Source organism: Artemia sp. Qi Xiang Cuo, chromosome 5 (genome assembly GCF_049724085.1).
Source record: "Artemia sp. Qi Xiang Cuo chromosome 5, ASM4972408v1, whole genome shotgun sequence".
NCBI lineage: Eukaryota > Metazoa > Arthropoda > Branchiopoda > Anostraca > Artemiidae > Artemia > Artemia sp. Qi Xiang Cuo.
In genome coordinates, this window is record NC_142798.1 from 78,471,840 (window position 1) to 78,492,519 (window position 20,680).

Sequence of the window (20,680 nt, forward strand, 5' to 3'; positions counted from 1 at the left end):
TGGCCCAAATTATATATTTTAATTCATTTTCCACCAATGACTTGTTTTTCCAGTTTTTGTTTGGTCACAGTTGAATCAATTTACAGGTACATGGGCAGAAAGAAGAGAGACGCGTTGTGAGAATAGCTGGAAAATATATAATTTGGGCTATATATTTGTACTAGGTGTGTGTGTATTAGGTGCGTGGGGGGGGGGTAAATTATAGCGGATCTGCATTCAAAATTTGGTAGCTACAATTATTCTGCATATCACAAAGTACGATTATTCATTAGGATTAACCTAACTTCATCTCTTGGGTGTGGTGATTATAAGACATAGGTATCATTTTGTTTCAGAGAAAATACACAAAAATAACTATTTTAAATGAAAATACCCCAAAACGAGGAATTTTTCAAAACATAAATTAGGGAGGGGAGTTACGATTTCCCCCTCAGCCGGCACGCTGCCTATGGGAGCAGTTGAAACAGCTATTTAGCAAACACGAAAAAGCACGAATAAACTTTTCTTGTGCCCAACTTAGTAAGAATCTTTCAAAATAGGGCAACATAGTATTTCACCTTCCATCTTTATAAAACCCTTATTCTACAATTATTGCATACGATTATGTCATTTTCCATGCTTAAAAAAACGTTCAAGAATTGTGACTATTTAGCCACGAGGGGTTAAATCCAGCCTTCAGCTAAACTATTTTCAGAGTGCGTCACAAAAAGATAAAAAAACAAGTATTTTTCTGTCCTTTTTCTTTTATTTGACTTATTGAGAATCTTCCAAAATGGGATAAATTAGTATTTCACCTTAAATTTCTAAAAAAAAACACATGTTAAAGAATTATTGTACTTGACTATGTCATTTTCCATCTTTAAGAGAATTTTAAAATGAACTGGAAAAACTGTAAAAACGCAACCTGCCAAAACTAGCCAAGCCCTACCCCCAACTGTAAATTCTTATCAGCAACTTCAGACAATGGAACTGTCCAAAAAGAATAGAAGAAATCAAAAAGTGGCTTCTACGAGTTAAGAAGCAAAAATGAGCAGGGCATAAATTCGAGGAGGTGTGAGGGGGAGAGCAGGGATATCTTTTTTTAATGCAGATACAAAAGTGATTTTTAAAATCGGAGGGGGGCAATTCCCCCTCCAAATACTGGTGTTCCTGAATTAGGTTGGCAGAAATTGGGCAAGAAAAATAACAGGAATTAACAGATTTCAAAGAATTGCTGACAAAAATTACAAAAGGAACTGAATTCATAAATAAGCGGCATACATTAGGAAACATGCGGAAATGGGAGTGACTTGGAAACTGAGCGGAAAAAGTTACTGGAATATCAAAATTCCCAACGCTGATTAACTCAAAGATAATTTATGAACATACGGATGCTCATAAGTGAGCGAAAACCTCGAACGAGACACATGCACTGAAGAATTACAACATATGTTCGTGACTTTGCATACTATTTCTGACCAACGGCGTCAATATTACTGAAATTTAAAGGAGGAGCTAGTTTATGTCAAAATCTAGGGGGACATCTTTTTCCCCAGTGGGAATACCCGAAAACCACTTTTTTCAATGAAAATACAAAAGAAATGCATTCTTTTAAATCTAGAGGGAGGAATTAGCAAAAGAAAATCAAAGAGGGGGCCCACATCACCCGAAAATTATAAGATTTGTAAGATTTTCCTTTAATTTCTTATACTTCACGCACAATTTGTCTATTTATTGCGTGCTTTTAGAATGTGTCAGTGGTACAAACTCACAAAAATGCTGAAAGAGGGCAAGATGTATTTTTCAAAATATAGAAACGAGGGCTTTTTTTTTGTTTTGTCAACTTTCTGGATGAAAATGCCAAACTAAGGTTATTTTTCAATGAAAATACAAAAAATTCAAACTCTTGGGGGGGGGGGGGGGCCCCCCAAACCCCACCCACAACTTTTCATTTCTTATACTTCAAGATCACGCAGTTACTGATCACGACCTTGCCCAACCTCGACTACTCTGTGGATATTGTTCTTAATTTTGGCAGTTTTTCCTTGGTACTGGATAATCATCCAAGGCAGTGGTTCTCAAACTTGTTTAGACACTGTACCCCTTTTTACCCACAAAACATTTTAGGTTCTCCTTCTCATTTACCGGTACTAAGTAAACTATAGCTTAAATATTAATCAAAGTGCCAGTCCTAGAGTTAAAGGGTTGTTTTATTTTTATGTTGGCCGGCCGCGTATCCCCTCAAAAATTTTTGAGTACCCCCAAGGGGTGCACCTACAACATTTTGAGAACCACTGAACTAAGGGTATTCTCTCATTTATAGTCCATCTTTGTAGTAGTATAAACAAAATGGTGGCCAGCGTTAGCCTCCCCCAGAAAAATACCCCCCCCCCGCCGTGGAAAACATACCCCAGCGGAGAACTATCCTCCCGGTAGATACCCCTCCTCCAGAAAATACCCCCGGGGAAAATAAGGCTTTCCAAATTTAAGAATTTCATTTGAGTTTTTTTATTTTTTTATTTCCGTAGGGGGACGGCATTTTGGTAGTTGTGTATTATGCCCCACTCGCTCAAATTTACGCTGTGTAAAATTTGAAAACACACCAGTTTTTTTGTTAGTTTCTTCGTTACTTTAGAAATAAATCTGGGCTATAGATTTGCACATTAGGGGGGGGGGTAAAGTATAACGAGCCTGCATGCAGAATGTGTTTGGTACAATTATTCTGCATATTAGATATGTACATAGATAAGTGTATTTTAAAGCCAAACATACGGCCATGAACATAGTAAAATAACATAAATGAAAGGCAAAAATAACAAACTTTGATCAGCGGTCATCATAAAACACTTAAATGAAACACGACATAAACCTAATAATAGTACTTAATACTTGGAAATACGGTCATTGAAAAAAAAACACACTTAACACTTGGAAAGAACACTTAAATGAAATAATACATTTACTTTATACTGGGATTTTTTTTTTTTTTTTTTTTTTTTTTTTTTTTTTTAGTTAACAAAATTTCCAGATACCTCCCTATTCTTCTGTAATTTTTTAGCGGCCACATACCTAGACAGAATTGTTTTCTGACTTCAGACTGTCTAATGATTTACCCCTCCCCCACTTATGTGCAAATATATAGCCCAAAGAATATATTTCCTATATATTCTGTCACTTGTTTTTGTCTTGTCTCGCGCTAAGCTGAAAAAAAAAACTAGCAAAGAAACCGGTTTGTTCTCGAGTTTTACACAGCGTAAGCTTGAATGAGTGGCCCATAATACCCAAGTACCAAAATTCCTCCCCCCCCACAGAAATTAAAAAAAAACTCAAGTAATATTCTCAAATTTGGATAGCCTTAGGCTACTTTCCATGGGGGGGGGGGGTATTTTCCACGGGGGGGAGAGTATTTTCCGCGGGGGGTATTTTCCGGGGGAGTATTTTCCGCGGGAGGGTATTTTCTGGGGGGGGGGGGTCATCAACGGAGGAATAAATGCATATAACTTATTTACTACTAAAATGGATGAATGTTATATAAATTGAATATATTCATGATTATGATGGAGCTTGTACATTCTGCGCTGCTAAACTTTGTGCAGTCGAATTTTCATGAAGGAGTGGATAATGAAATTATTGCCAAACATGCAGGTGACTTTTTTGATGAAAAGTCTTTTATGGTAGCTAAAACTGACCTATGGTCTCGAGTGTTCGTGGGGAAACGTGTCCCTCGACGGTAAGGTGATCTAGCTAATTACCGTCAGATAAAGGATATAATTGAGACCTTTCAGAAATGCGAGTCTGATGATTTTATTTTGCCTACTTACGTGATTATTTTGCCTACCGAAGTTCCTGTCATTCCAGCCGTTGCATATTCAAGCCTCGCATCAAGGCTTCTAAACATTGACTCCGAACTCAAGCAAATCCGTGAGAAAATGGTGTCTTATGATCTAAAATTCCCTTCTCTTAGTGACCCCAGGCCCCAGCCAATCGCTGATAATCAGGCCATTATTGTCATTTCAAAAGTTCCATCTTACCTTAATAATCCAGCAAAACGCCATGAAGTGATTGACCTGATACCTTGTCATGAATTTATTCATAGCATAAAGTGCTCTGGTGAGACATTGGTGGTGCGGATTGATCAGACTGCTTCTAAGGGCTTTTGTGATTCTGTTCCCTCTATTATGAGCAACTGTGACGTCAAAGTAAATGAAACAAAATATATAGGTATTGTGAAAGGTTTATCAAATGCCTTTGACATGAGCATGCTAATTGGCTGTGGCAATATTAAGGATGCAAAACGAATTGGCAATTCTTTTGCTGCTAAAGTGTTTTTTGAAAATGCAATTGCTCTTGCTAATGCACTGAAGCTTGGCGTGAAAGTTGGTTATGAGATTTTCCGTGTTCATGAGTTTTAGCGTCTACCAAAGTGCTGCTATAATTGCCAATCGCCTAATCATCTGAAGTTGTCTTGTAATAACCCTAACCGTTGCTCCCGCTGTGCAGAAGAGCACGAATTGTCGCGCGATTCCCCGTGCCAGGCTACCCCTAAATGTGTTAATTGTTATGGCAATCATGCTTCATTTTCTCTAAAATGCCGAATCCTTCGTAATGCCGTAGCTAAACGTTCTAGTCAGCTAAGAAAATGACCATTAAAAACAAATTTCCTATATGCTCATTCAACATTAACGGAACGAAGGATAAGGATGATTCTTTGAACCAGAAATTATCTAATTTCGACATTTTGTTTCTACAAGAACATCTTTTGACTTTGGTGAGTTTGAACTCCCTTCGCAGGAGTAAAGAACACTTGGTTTTCGCTAGAAGTGCCCGAAAAACTTCTGGGAGACCTTCAGGCGGGCTGGCCTGCGTATTAAAACATAAACTACTCCCGCTATCCCCTGTGTGTTATCGTGAATGTGATTATTTCATTGTAATCCGTCTTGCTAACCTAGTTCTTATTAATGTATACCTCTCTTGCGACCAAAGATCATTTTCCTCTCTAACCAAGTATACTAAAGCATGTGCATCGCTAAAGACCCTTCTTATTAGTGTTGAGAGTAATGGATTGGATTGGATCCTTTTAGGCGATTTGAACTGTGATATAAACTCTGCCTCAACACGAACTGATTTATTTTTGGATTCGCTACCTAATGGCTATCGGGTTTTGGATAAAGATGCATCCCATTCATACATAGTAGCGGTTCATTGTCTGATATTGATCACTGTGTTGTTTCTTCTGGTATTTCTATTAGTGATATTCACATTGACCAGGATGAACGTGATTATGACCATCTGCCCCTTTCAGCCATTGTCACCATCAATACGAATCGGGCTGAACAGAACTTATGTACTAATTACAAAAAGTGGATAACCAAAAGAGACTGGAATAAAGCGGACTGGCCTCTATATCTATCTACCCTTGCTCTTCTTCTGTCTACAATTAAAGTTCCATTTAATTTACTCTGTACCAGTGTTATATCCCCACAAGCTCGAGTTCAGCTTAATATATATAACAGCCAGATTGTATCCTGTCTGAAAAAAGCAGAAGAAGTGGCTGTCCCGCTTTGTTGTTTTAAGCTTAAGACTAGAAGCTCAATATGGAAATCTGACCCTGATTTAAAAATTGTGAAAAATCGTGCAAAATTGTGGCTTAGAATTTGGGTAGCGTGCGGCCGCCCTTTAAGGGGTCACCTTTTTTACATTAAACAGAAAACGAAGTTGGAGTTTAAACGTTATCTTTGTAAAGTAAGGTACAATGGTGTAGAATTTTCGAAGACATCTAGTCAGTGGAAACAAGTGATTAATGTTGCGAAATTTAATTCACCTCCTAATGCCGATCGGATCCCTAATGACTCTTGGATTAATCATTATAATAAGATTTTTAATAATATGAATAATGTGGTTCACTCTCAGTTTGTTAACCTCTGTTATTTTGTACTACCTGCGAAAATGTACCAAGGCCCTGTACCTCCAGCTTCTGCGGACCGTGTGATTAGTTGTGTTAAGAATTTAAAATCTAAATCATGTGATATTGATAGTGTTTTTAACCTTCATATTGATTCGAAAGAATTGATTTATCATTTGCAGTTATTATTTCAAATTTGTCTATGTACGTCTTTGGTGCCTGATTCTTTTTTGTGCGGGAGTGTCACTTCGATTCTTAAACGTGGGAAAGATCCGACTAATTGCGCATCATATAGACCCATTACGGTAGCTTGTTCGCTGAGCAAAGTTTTTGAATATGTCCTGCTTCCTGAAATTCTTCCAAATGTTGATTATGTGTCCAATCAATTTGGGTTCAAACCAAATATTGGATGCCAACATGCGCATCGAATCCTTACTTCTTTTTTAATTCAAGTACAAAAAGATGGATCTGAAGTTCATTTATGTGCGTTAGATATTTCAAAAGCTTTTGATTCGGTTTGTCACAGCCAACTATGGTATTCTCTTACCCAGCTAGGATTGAATTCATCTGTTATATGTGTCCTTCGTTTTTGGTATGCAAATTCATATGTTCGACTTCGGTCAGGAGAGATCTTTTTTGGTAGTATTCCAATTCGGTCTGGACTTAGGCAGGGAGGGGTTCTGTCACCATGCCTTTTTAATGCTTGTTTATACCCTGTGCTTTCTCGTATTTTTCCGTCGTGTTTTACGGGTCTAACTAATTTATCCTATATTGCTTATGCAGATGATTTATTACTTATCAGCCGTTCAAAATTCACCCTAGCTAAGTCTACCCAGTTTTTTTCTAAGGTTTTGGAAAAAATTGGCCTCGTGCTTAATGCTGAAAAATGTGAATATTTAGTTTTCAATGCTAAAAACCCAAGTAGTAATTTGAGTTGTAGTTCTTTTTCAGTTAAGCTGGCTCCTGCGTTGCGTTGGCTCGGGATTAGTATCTGCTCTTCTATTTCAGCTATCCGTGCTAGTGCACTTGCAGATATTAAGAATAAGCTTAAAGCAGGTTATGCTAAAATTGTTCCAAATCGTGGCCGACATTCTCGTAAGGCATTGGCTAAACTCTATTCTACGTATTGTAACCATTCCATTCTTTTTCTATCAGGTTTGCGCCCATTTTTTAATAATAATGATATGCAGGATATTAGAGTTTTGTATTTCCGTTATTATAAATATCTTTTATATTTGCATCGTTGGTATAGAAACCGTAAGAGTATTCGAATGTTCAATGCAACTGATATATTGACGTCATATAACAAGTTGGACTCCAAGTTAAAAGATGAGGCCTGCAAGCGGTTGGGTCCTTTTCATCCTCTTGTGCGATTGTTTTGATTTGTATTTGTAGTTTTTATATTGATATTGTTTTGCATGTGTTTTGTTTTTGTATGTCTTTACTTTTTATTTTCTTTTGTTACTCCACTTTTTTATAATTGTTAGTGGGTCAAAAATAAATTATTATTATTATTATTATAACCAAACAAAATAGGCAGTATTTTTCCTGTTTTTGATTTTTCTTTTGTAAAACTATTAATTACTATTAGTTTTTTTCTCCTTTTCTCTTCTTAATTTTTTAATCACTAGTTTTTCTGTAAAATCTTGACAGGCATTTTCTAATAATAGCTAAGAGGGTTCGAGACACAGCAAGGATTAGGACTCTTCGCCCCCCTTCTCTCCTCGTGGGACCAAAGATAGAATGATAAAAAAGCACACGCCTTAACCAGTTTTAGCCTAATTAAAATTATAGATAAACCTAAACTAAAATTAAATGAATTAAAATAATTCGAAGCAATAAAATGCATTGGTTAAATCAAATTAAAACTAAATTAAAATAAATTGTGAATAGCTGGTACCACAAATTAATTCATAACTAAATTAAATAAATTGTGATTAAATTAAAACAAAATTAAAATAAATTGTCAATAGCTGGTAGCACAAATTAATTCATAACTAAATTAAATATATTGTGATTAAATTAAAAATAAATTAAAATAAATTGTGAATGGCTGGTAGCACAAATTAATTCATAACTAAATTAAATATATTGTGATTAAATTAAAAATAAATTAAAATAAATTGTGAATAGCTGGTAGCACTAAATAATTCATAACTAAATTAAATAAATTGTGATTAAATTAAAACTAAATTAAAATAAATTGTGAATAGCTAGTAGCACTAATTAATTCATAATTAAAATAAAATTAGCAGCACCAAGTTACTCCTTTCCGAATTGCTCCAACGAAAAATACACCGATAAGCGAAAACTTTGCATAAATCCCGATTGCAGGATAGTCATACACATAAAAAACATTTACGGATCAATTTAAACCCCCTCACCTTTATCGAGAAGGCTAAATACCCATTTTACACTCCTGACACCATTTGTTCGAGAGCCACTTGATTCATACGTCATTAAGGTACCACAATCCGTAACAATTGAATTTAATTAAACTTTATTTAAAAAAAAAAAACAATACACCGTTTAATCATTTAACAAGTAGCCGTCCAAGAAGAAACAAAGCTCTGAGGACGGAAGGCTACAAAAATCAACATTCACAAATTAAACTAAATAACTCTAAATAAAAACAAAAAAAATTCAAAAAATATCAAAATCAATATCTCTTGTAAAAGAAAAACAACAAGAAAATATATACCATTTTTCCCCGCATCGAAAAAGCATACAAAGTGGTACCTCTCAGAGGCATAGGGAAGGCGTCATAACATCTAACCGTCAGGAGCACAAATGTCAGGACATCGACAAAATCCGTCATAACATCGACAAAAAATCCGTCAGAACCACTAACCGTCACAACATCGACACGTCAGTTTATCGACTGTCACAATCGCTACCCGTCAGAATGTTGACAGTCATGACATCGACAAAATCCGTCATAACATCTAAAATTGTTTTCATAATGACAATCCGTCAGAACGTCAAGTCATAACATCGACCATAACATCTAAAATATTTTTAGATGTTATGACGTGCCGATGTTATGACTGTCGACGTTCAGACGGGCAGCGATTGTAACTGTCGATGAACCGACGTGTTGATGTTATGACTGTCGATGTTCTGACGGTTAGTGGTTCTGACGGATTTTCCTTGTCGACGAAATGACGTTTAGTGCTTTTGACGGTTGTTCGAAATGGTAGCACCCCATAGGCATAAATAGGTCAGACCTTGGGGGGAGGGCATCATAATTTTTTTTTCCTGAGGAACAATATAGTTGAAAACGTTCATTTCTTTTTAGGAAGGGGTGGGGATGTATATATCGTGTTCAGGTAAGGACATTTCTACTAGAATTGCGTAAAAGAAATATTAAACTTCTTTTCTCAGTTCTGGCAACAATTCTAAAAATCTGCTAACTTGTTTATATTTTTCGAGTATCAGGTAACTTATTAACCGCTATCTGATTCCTTCACGGTATATACTTCCTTTTATTACAGTTATTCTAGAAGTCCGGCAATAAATTTTCAGTGATCTTAATTTTCTGTTATTTGGAAGACATTTGAGTAATTTCAGCTAAAAGAAAAATAGAAAAAAAAATATTACCTCAGATAACAGGTTCTCTAGTGTGTTTTGTAATCTCAACCGCTCATAAACAACTTCGCGATGAACTTCTTCGAATTCTTGGGAGTTCTTATCAATTTGGGATACTTCGTCTTCGTACGCTTGTATTCTTTCGTTTAAATAGGAAAGATTCTTTCGCTGTTCCACTACTCGACGGCTTAGTTCTACCTTCTTACGAGACAAATCAATAACCGTGGCCTGCCAAAAATCAATTTGATAAATATTGGCTTAAAATAAAAATATATATTAAAGCTAAGATTAGGCGAAAATAGCAAATCCTTATCATAGTAAAGTAAAGAACGATGTTAGCACAATATATTGTTAATTTTTTTTCTTTAGACCAGGGCACTTCGTATCGAATAAGTTTCCGTAGAAACTTGGAAAAGGGGTCATTCGATTGGAAATTGGAATGGCTAGTGCCCTTTTTAATAGTCGAAAGCGATTGGAAGGCAACTAACACCCCCTATACCCCCGCCATTTCCCCAAACGCACCCAATCAAAATTTTGAGATAGCCATTTTGTTCAGCGTAATTGCTTTCCAGATAGAAATTATGTTTTTGAGGAGGACACTCCCCCACAGCCCTCAGGGCAAGGGTTGTAAGAACTCCATTAAACCAAAAATTAGCAAAAATAAAATCAAACAATCTACCAAGCGTGAAACTACCACAAATCAGCATCGATAAAGAAATGAATTCCAAAACGAACAGAAATTACAATAAATAACCGAGTCAAACTCAAAACGAGCAGAAATTGACACGAGTAGGGCTCAGAACCCCTATGCCTTCCCAAGGCCAGAACATAATTTGCACATTACTGAAAAAAAAAACACAAATGAATGTGCATTGTCAGTTTAATATACATATACTGTTATTTAGTAATCAAAATGTTAATATTATTTGATTTATTAAAGTTATAAAAGTAAAAACATTTACATTTTTTCATAGAAAAAATGTACATAGAAATGTACATTTCTATGTACATAGAAAAAAAATGACTAATGTGATTTTACTCCCAAATAATGGTAAACTTTATTATTTTTATTTTTTTATTCATTTTTTTTTTCAAAATAACCAGGTACTGTCCAATTGCTGAGGTATTACCCTAGGCACAAGATTACCCGAGGAATAAACTAGACATTTAATCAAATTGGTGAACTCTAGATGAAGGGGCATTAGGTTTTTTAAGCCCGGGAAAATCAGAACCATTAAAAAATTTCATTAAAAGCTGTAAGTGATGCTTAAAAAGAAATGCTCAACTGGTCTTGTACTACAGGGCAACTCCAAAACACCAATTTTGCCCTTTATTTCCTAGAGAATACCTTATTTTACCAATTTTACCAATATTACCTTATTTTACCAATTTTACTTACCGATTTTTTATTTTACGGTAATTTTACAACACTAGTTACAATATGGACTGCTAAAAGTAAAAGACATTGTAAGAAGTCCATATATACTTGTCCGTGTAAAACGTCCCAGCAACTGAAACATCGACTTGACGCTCTGTGCGTTAGCGATCAAGTAGGTATTTAGGGTTTTTTGAAGATACTGCTTGCAAATATGAGGCTATTAGTAAAAAATTAGGCTCGTAAAGCAAAACACAGTGAAAAAAATGTTTAAAATACAATATATGTTTCAATCTTCGGGTAGAATCTGAATTTGGAATGATTTAACGAGGGCCAACATTTCGAATTTCAAAAAATGGTACCTGCACCCACTAAAGGGGGTATCGAGAACCTTTACGATTCAGGTCTTTCAGCATTTTAGAAAAAACAAAGATCACAAAATATTCGTGGTCTTTTTTATAAGATGCTCAACACTGGGCTAGGCACTTCAGCTTAACGCTACCAAGCCTAATTAAGTTCTACTTAAGCCTTTTATACAGCCTAAAATGTTTTTATAGCTTTTCAATGTATGTAAATTTTGATTGGGACCTCTTTTGAAAAAGATTTTTGAGATAAAATCTGCATAAGGTTTTTCACTGAGAATATAGACATAAAAAGATCTAGCCTATAAGGATTTCTAACCGAAACTTTGAAATTGCTCCCTGCATTCCAGATATACTGGTCTCCCCTAGAGTTCATGTCTTTACACCTCCCCTCAAGAGTAATGAATATCTGTGAAAGTTGCATCCACTCCATTTTATTTATTTTTTTTTCTAGACAAGTAGCATTGCTAAAATACATGGTATAGCTTAAAAAATTGCACATAACAAATAAAAAAAATACTACTAAATATCTACAGCAGTTTTTTAACGGTAAGTTCTTTGTGTTCAAGATTTTGGTACGGTAACAGTTTTTTTTTTTTATAATTTTGTTTTATATAACAGTTTTTTTTTTTTTATATTTGTTTGGTATTTTCACATTTTGAAATTTCCCGGTCCTATTAGCAGTACTCGTCGGAAATTTTACTTAAAGTTGAAACAAAAATGTTCTTTTCTTCAATAATTGTTTTTCAAAATAGATTTTAAATGTTAACTTCCTCCATCTTTTCTTGGTCCAATTTAGTCCTTTAACCCCAAGAACGAATACCTTTAAGTTTTACAGACCTTTAATAGCGAGACTTGCCGTACATTTAAAGTTGTCTGTTATCCTAAAAAAAAAATATTTTCTTTAACATAAAACGTGCTTGGAATGGTACTTTGGTAACGTTTACTACGTTACGTGGTACTTTTTAAAGTACCACGGACACACACACACACACACAAAAATGAGTACAATTTTTTTTATTTATTTCGCCTTCAAAATGGACTTAAAAAAAAAACAAAATTTCTTTTCGGGAATCTATCGAATATAAGTGAAAACAAGGGGACCAAAACGCGGATTGTGCTTAATATAACATAGATATCAAATTGACCTAAGGTATAAATGCACAAATGAAAAAAGTCAGCGACTTGAGGAAAACTAGTTAAACCGGCCACCATTGTCCGGATGCAAAGGTGGCAGTACATTTATCTATTGTTTGTTATGGGAAGGCGTCATAACATCGGACCGTCAGGAGCACGAACGTCAGGAGCAGTACAAAATCCGTCATAGCATCGACAAAAAATCCGTCAGAACCTCGAACCGTCATAACATCGAAAATTTTAAAACTTCAGTTTTTTGGGGTTTAGGGGGGGGGGAAAGGAGTAGTAACCATCTTTTGAATTTGCGGGCCCCCCCGTACCAAACAGGTTTCTGGTAGGTATAGTATTCTAGCGGTCCTATTCTACAGGGCATTACACCTTTTCAAAGAGATTTACGCAATTTATAGGAGACATATAGCAATTTCAATGTTATTCTACAGGGCATTACACCTTTGCGTACGCCCCCGTTCCAAACAGGTTTTTCTGGTAGAACCTTATACTTTACGTACGCCCCCGTACCAAACAGGTTTTTCTGGTAGTCCTATTCTACGGGTCATTACACCTTTGCCAAGAGGAACGAGTATAACTTGATTGGTGATGGGGATTTGAATAAAAGGAATAGTTTTCTTTACAATTCATATTAGTAAGAGAATTGAATTCAAAGAGAGTATTTTTTATTTTAATGGATATTAGTGGAGAAAAAAAAAATGAGTGGTGCATTTACACTATTGGAGATTAATGATGGAACCGACAGAAGCAGAAGCAACGATATACGAGTACCCAATGTGGCTGTGGAAATAACTGCTGGTTGTAGACTATGTCTTGAATGGAACACTATGCATGCTAGATACGTGATATCATTAAGCAAATTTAAGCAGGAGGAGCAGCTGTGTTTTGCTGGAAAAGTAAATATTATTCATATAAATAAACTTCGGTCAGCATTAGATGTCCTATTAAAATATATTGATGAGAACAAAATGCATCAGTCATTATTATTATTGTAATTATGATCAATAACACTGTTTCTAAATCAATTGTATTTCTCCTTTCTCTTTAGTAGACAAGCGTATATTTTCTAGAGTAGAAGACATAAATTCTGTTTAGTCTGATATTGAGCGCGAGCGATTTAGGACTCAAAAAAATGGATAGATTTGAGAAAGATTGAATCATGGGGAATTTAGTTCTTATAGACGACTATTTATTTCTCAATGATGATTTTCTAGAGTTGTCTATTCAAAGGAAGATATTTTATCGAGCAATGTTTGTCGATATATTGAAAACTGATTCTCCATCATTAGACTATTTCATGAAGCTTCTACATCATGATCCAAACTAATTTACACAATTTTTAGATATATTGATCAAGAACCAGAAAAATGATACTGTGGATATACTTTTAATCATTAGTTTAGAAATTTTGGACTTTTTTTTTCATAAGAATGATGGTTTTCAATTAGGATTTACTCCTCTCTATCTCTCAGACAATTTTTTGTTGTTGCTATCTCAGTTTCATTGTGGCAGTGAGAGCGTTAACACATGACAAAATGTTCCATACATGTCCGTTATGTATGTACTCACTGGGCAGCTGGTCATCATTTGAGAATTTCACAATGATTCAGGAGTATGATGAAAACTGTAGCTTATGCAAGCCGTATAAATTGCATAAAGAATATGCTGTGCAAATTAAAGGTTGTAATTTCTGTGTTGAAGAGGCGTGTGACTCTCATCCTAGGGTTCACCTATGCTCCAATTGTCATTATGATAAATGTAATCAGTGGGAGAGTACATATCCCGGTATGATTAGAAAAAATCCTAACCGTGATTTTAGTTTATTGGTACGAGATTGGTATCGTCGTGGCTTTAGATTGTCCTGGGAGGAGGAACCGGGTCAACGATTCAACTGTTGGAACAACAAAAGAATATGGTTTCTAAGTCATCGTTGTGAAGACACTGGGTGTTATGATTATAAGCCCACTGATTTTTATTGGGCTGTGACAGAAGTCGAGTCGACACTTGAGGGCACTGATTGTGAAAGCGCTTCGAAGAAGCAATTTGTAACATGTGAGTTATTGAGTATGACTGCGACGTGTAACTTTGTCTATACAAAGAGATATGACAAGAGTGAAGTCACGAACTATTGTAGAAAAAGTGATCCTGGCATTGCACTACATCAAGGTCAGTACACTGCGACTCAAATTAGTATTACTGCACTCGGCGTTGTTTACAGAGTACTAGTGACTGTTTAGATATAAAGAGCAGAAAAGTCGTTTTTATCAGTGGTATAGATTATTTGTATTTATAAGAACTTTATAAAAGGTCTTAGTAAAATTTTATTAACAGGTAAAAAAAATCAATGTTAAATACACGCTCTAGTATTTTCTAAACAAGGAATTTATTCAATTGAGGTACGTCAACGTAGATGTCGAGAAACTGCTTGTAGGTGTAGCCATGACATCTGAACATGAAAAAGAGTAGTTCATGAAAGCCAAATGTCTTAGTCGTTAAATCCTGTACTCTTCGTTGATTTTGAATAATGTTTTTACCCCTTCTTTAAATATAGTTGATGATGTGTGGAGCGTAGAATTTATAAGATATGCCAAGAGGATCAAAAAATTCAATATTCTTCGCTGTTTGAAAGATGTATAGCCAATGACCGGTCTTCAAAGTCGATGGACTGCTATTAACAATGATTAGGGTATTGTTAACACTTGGAAATTTTTTCAATGAAGTCCGAGGATAAGCAATAGGACTTGTACCGGGACATGTATGGATCCATACTAAATACGTTGATTATTAGATTTATGCTCATGGTCCAAGGTCTAGTAGAAAACTGCTGTCGGATATGATTTCCCAATATGTTTCAAATTGAATCTGTGATATAAGCGTGATACTCTCAGTCTGAGCATTGGCATACGTACACTCTAAACGTAAATTCCCTGTTCTTACTATGGTCATATCGTGCGTGACTGACAAATCAAAAACAATAACACCATGATTTTTTGAAAACATTGAATATGTTATTCCATTTTCAAATAGTTGAGAGTCATGATCTAGGGATTGCATGATCAACTCGTACAGAGTTCTATAGGATTTTTTTGTCAAATGATTGAGTTTATAGTGGAATACCATTCACTTCGCACACGAGGCTAGATAGATTGAACAAAATAAAATCATGGGGAGATTGAGTTCCGGATGCAACGGCACTGCCGCTCTTCACAAAGGCAACTGCCAATTTTGATGGGAATTTTCCATTGATAATTGATAAATCGTTATAGCTACGAGAGCCAGTCGCAATGTGACATTGATTGGTGAGTGTATGGGGGACAAGAAGTTTAATGTTGTTACCACTGGCTCTTAGCTTCTTCACTGCCAATGCACTAGAGCTCAAAACTGGGTGTTTTCGGACGTGGAGAATGACCGATATGATAATAACATTTGCATCGGGTGCTGCAGGAAGTGTTTTTCTCAGAATAAAATTCGACAGTGTCATCTGCAACTGTATCTCAATATTGACATTGTGAGGTAGCCATTGGAAGGTATTGAATATCTAAAAATTTAATTGTCCAACCTCATGATGTCCCTGGCTGACCGCAGTAGTCAGCTCGCCATTAGTACCAACACCTGATTGATATACATAGCCTAATAGTTCTTCTTTCATCAATTTTTAAACCTTTGGCGTCATCATCATAAATTGTATGTAGCTTGCATAGTTGGATAAATTATTGATTTTGATCACCAGTGTTTCATTAATAAATACATTAATTTGATTGAATTGGTTTTTCAGAATACATTTTTCTTAGGAAAGACCATCACCGGAATTTTGGGGTGTATTATCTTACTTTTTCTTCATAACAACAATTAAATCAATAAATGTTGACGAACAATCAATGAAATAGTCTTCATGGGACAATATTTGAAAGGGTATATTGTCCGAGAGGGGTTGTTGAGGATGAAATTGTTCATAGTAGCCATACTTGAAACTGACATCAACATTTTCAGCATTAAATAGATTCAATGAGGAAATGACTGCTGGATATGATTCCTTGTGGGGGAGATAAGTCATCTTAAGAGAAGAAATCCTTCTTTGATCTAACAATCTTTTTCTTTCTCTTCTTCTGCTGCTTATTGGCCTTCGTTGTTTTATTTCTCAAAGTCCTTGTTGATGTCCTTTGCTTCCTGCCTGGGAGGAGACTGATGAGTGAATGACGCGAACGCATCCTTTTCAATCCCTCCCCATTTTGTAGAGATTTTAATTGTTCACCAACGACTCTTGCTGAAGATCTAATATTTTTCTTAACACTCTCCTTGAAATTCTTGGCAGACCCCCAGTCCTGTAGGGTAGAGGCAGCAAAATTTGACGCATCAGGTACAAGATATTTTCTGGCCAGGGGAAGTACAGAACGAAATAACCTAGCAAACCAGCTGCCAAGACCATAGCCAGACATTGTAGTACGGCCCTTGTAGTATTCCAATCTATTGCCCATTCGACGTGGACTCAAAGCGCCGAGATAACAGTCAATATTGGGACAGAAAAATTGAATTCTTCTATTGTTCATATTAGGTTATTGTACCGTCGGTGTTGACAATGGGTCAAAAAAGACACGTAATCACTGCTAAACCTTTTTTTATTGCTAGATGATTACCCAATTCACTTGTTAGTGTTAACTGACAGTGTTCCAAATATGAAATGTTTACAAGAATTTACTGAAGATGCCGTATATTATAGTGATGAACAAGTTCATGAGTTGTTTTTTGTTAAAGAAAATGTAGGAAGGGGATATTTGAATGACTGACATTCGACGTTTCCACAAAGGATGCATAGAGAAATATGCTAGATTCCAAGGAAAAACCTGGTGAATATTACGCAAGAATAACTTTATCCATCCTGTAAACGACGCATGAATATTCCGAATTGATCATGATATGTTTAAAGCCAAGAACATTTTTCAAATTTTCCTTGAGAATAATTTTTTTAGTTTCAACAGGTGAGCTAGTTTTAATCCTATCATGTTCCAATGAATAATTAAAATGGAATGTACCATTCCGACGATATGAGATTTTTCTATTGATTGTACGACACAAATCCCCCATATTATCATATTCAATATATTTCAATCCGACATGTGGATAGTCACTAGATTTAAGTGCTTTAACCCATTCATAGTCGGCATAGCCCCACCTGTTCATAGTCCACTTGAATGGTATAACTTTTATATCATGCAAATGATCCTTTCTCAGGATGTCAAAGGTATTTTTGAGGATAAAGTCGATAAGAGCCAGTTCGTATCCAATGTCAAATTTGATGGCAGGTTAAAGTTTTGTACAAACATCACTTGTTATATTCAAGTCAGTTTAGAGAGGATAGGAAACGTTGGACATGAATTTTAAATAGAAATCATGGGGCATTGTCAATATCTTCAACACCGATCCCAGAATAGAAATCAGAGTTGTATCCTAGCCACCGAACAAGTAACTGTTTCTTACACCCGCGAGTACGCGTCTTTAATATCTTTTCAATTTGATAGATTTCACTGGCATTTTTAACATTTTGCAATTCATAGTCATAAAAGCCACCGAGAATCTCTTCATCTTTTGTATCACTCAGTCGATAAGTTATGGGTTTAGTGTCTAGGATTTTTGCCAATTTAAATATTTCAGTTGACCACCGGTTCGTCTCAATTAAAAAAATATTAGTTTATCTATTAATTCGAACCGTATCGCCAACCTTGAATCAATTTTTCTTCTTCTTGGCTTTTGATTCAATCGACTATTATTTAGGAAAGGATTCACTTGTATCATGATCTGACCGGTGAACTTCCGTTGGTGAAGAGTTGGACAATGATCGATGAGGTCGTTGATTATAAATCAACATGATTTTATCTAGATCATGAATAAAATCCTGCGTATTTTTCATTGTAAAATATCTTGAAATTAAAAGTCGATAAGTTCATATCAATCGCTCGACCAATGCGGCCTTTATACGACTGTGACGATGATAAAGCAGTGTACTATATTTCTATAGTAATTTTGCAACATGAGGATTAACAAATTCACTACCACAATCCTATTAAATTCTTTTATTTGAATAATGTTCTAGAATACTTTCAATGACCTGAGCAACTTCAACACCTCTTTGATCGCAATGGAATTGCATATGCATAGCAACTAAACCCATAGATGGATAGACAAAGTACTTTATAGGCGGTTGGTGTCGCCGTTTATGCTCATCACGACTCAAGAGACCTACTAGCAAAACATGCGATGTGTAATTTTCCTTAGTGTTCATATATAGATTTTCACTGAGTATACGTGTTCTATGCAGAGTGTAACTTGGTTCATTTTGTAGATAGTCTCGTACAATTTTAGTGCGAATACTTATGACTTTGGAAATAGCGGAGAGGGAAGTTAATCTCCATGCCTTACCAATATTTTTATAAGCACCTTTCAGAACTTCAACCAGTTTGAACATAAGCGCGTTCTGTAATGTCCGCTACCTTGTTGTGTATTGGCTGCTGGTGACGTTGACTTGATACGTCTTCACTTTTGTCGCGCTACTAGTGTTGTGCAAGTATTTTACAAAATTGATTTGAAATCTTCTTCTTCTTCACGTTCATTCTTTAGTGTTGATGATGACGATGGACGTTCATTCCATTTTTTTTAGAATTTTCTTATTTCCGATAATACTTTTGAGGAAGTTTAATCTATTTAGAAAGTTGTGTAGATTAGTGTCAAATCATAATAGCCATTTACTATTTGTGGCAATGTCATACATCGAATAGATAAGAATATAACTCTTGCCCTGAATTACGATCCTTTCACCATTAATCTCAGCTTGAATTTTACCATTTTCAAGGAGATAGGTTAAGTGTCGTGTTATTTTTTCACGATAGGAGAGAGGCCTTAGATTTCCAATTTTAAATAAAAATGAATACTAATACTCCGTCGTTAATTGTGTTAAAGCAGCAGCAGCAGTAGACTCTTGAGGAGATGATTCTTTTTTTGGATCAGCAGCATCAGCAGCAGTGGGCTTTGATCGATAGTGTTTGTCCACTCGGCGAAGTGCATCTTGAAGTAAAATCAGTTTTTTATCATCATAAATAGTTTCATTGTTGATGAATTTAATCAGATTGTTCTCAAAGAGTTCGACGGTTGATCGAGTGAGTTCTATTGGAGTTAATTTAGTGGGTTGTGCCCTTCTCTACAGTCTACTGTTTATAACCCCTGCAATTATTGGTAGTGAAATTGAGAGAAAGCTAACGCCCGCATGAAAAGGTTGTGGCCTGTTAAAATTAGTCCCTTCCCGTTGAGTGGCCCCAGCACGTGAACATGAACAGTGTTTATTTGACCTCCGTTTCACAACTTCTGGTAGTTGAACATTACCCTCGGTCAAATATAAAAGTAGTTAATATGGTCGGTTAATGACCTCGGTTTAGAGGACAGGTTTGAGCATGACTTTCTTTAGAGGATGTGTTCAAAGGAACTGAATTGACAACAAGTGTCTATTTTAATTTAGTTACATTTATTTCATTATAGAAACTAATTGGTCCGTTTAGCGTTCACGGGGAGATATACTGTAATTTCATTGTCGAAAATATCTGTGACTACACGCAGATCCTCGGATGTATTTTTATTAAGATCCAATAGGAAATAACCACAGGGTTCATTATGTGCCTTATTCTATGCCGAAAGCATAAATTTCGGGACTCTTAGATATATTTTCTTATTGAGGGTTATTAGGAAGCGAGAATCGTGAACAGATTTGTGCATGATATAGCAGGTACAGTTAAAAGGAAGTGTTTGCATACATTTGCTCTGATGAAAGAGATTGTTAAGAACCAGAGTAATGAAAATCTTTTCATGATAAGATCGAGCAGTCAAAAATTGTAGCATTTGCAGAGACCATTGTTCAATATATTCAGTCAGATCGTCATTGATCAGCCAAAATTTTGGTTCAATAATGTTCAAAACATCAAGTCCCTGTATGAACTGTATCTGCACCGATCCCACGGCAGCAGCAATTGCTTTTATTTTAGTGTATGACCCCTGCCAAATACTATAGCAATAGTAGATTTTTTTCGGCTTTTCGACAAACACTTTATCACAATAATAGATTATTTCAATTAAGAGTTCTGTTTTACCTGTAATTGCGGGCTCACAAAGAAACTATCTGAATTGTTTTTGAAATTGATACATGCTCCTTTCAATAGTTCCCCTGGAAAACTAACTGTAGACCTTAGTTGTATAATGACTTAATAATTTTTTTCCCTACTACTACTCTGTTCTTCAAGAAAAATAAGAAGACAAAGACGAATAAAGAATCATATTTTTTCTTTTATT

The 20,680-nt window shown here is 35.5% G+C and overlaps 1 protein-coding gene across 3 annotated transcripts in view; it reads right to left on the reverse strand.

Moving 5' to 3' along the window:
* The window catches only part of RASSF8 (ras association domain-containing protein 8), a 160,486-nt gene that overhangs the window by 26,980 nt on the left and 112,826 nt on the right, over positions 1-20,680 (reverse strand). For all 3 annotated transcript variants that reach the window (XM_089089952.1, XM_089089951.1, XM_089089953.1), the window contains exon 4: positions 9,482-9,697. In XM_089089952.1, the coding sequence (XP_088946078.1) occupies positions 9,482-9,697 (216 nt within the window). The remainder of the gene's footprint in view (positions 1-9,481; positions 9,698-20,680) is intronic.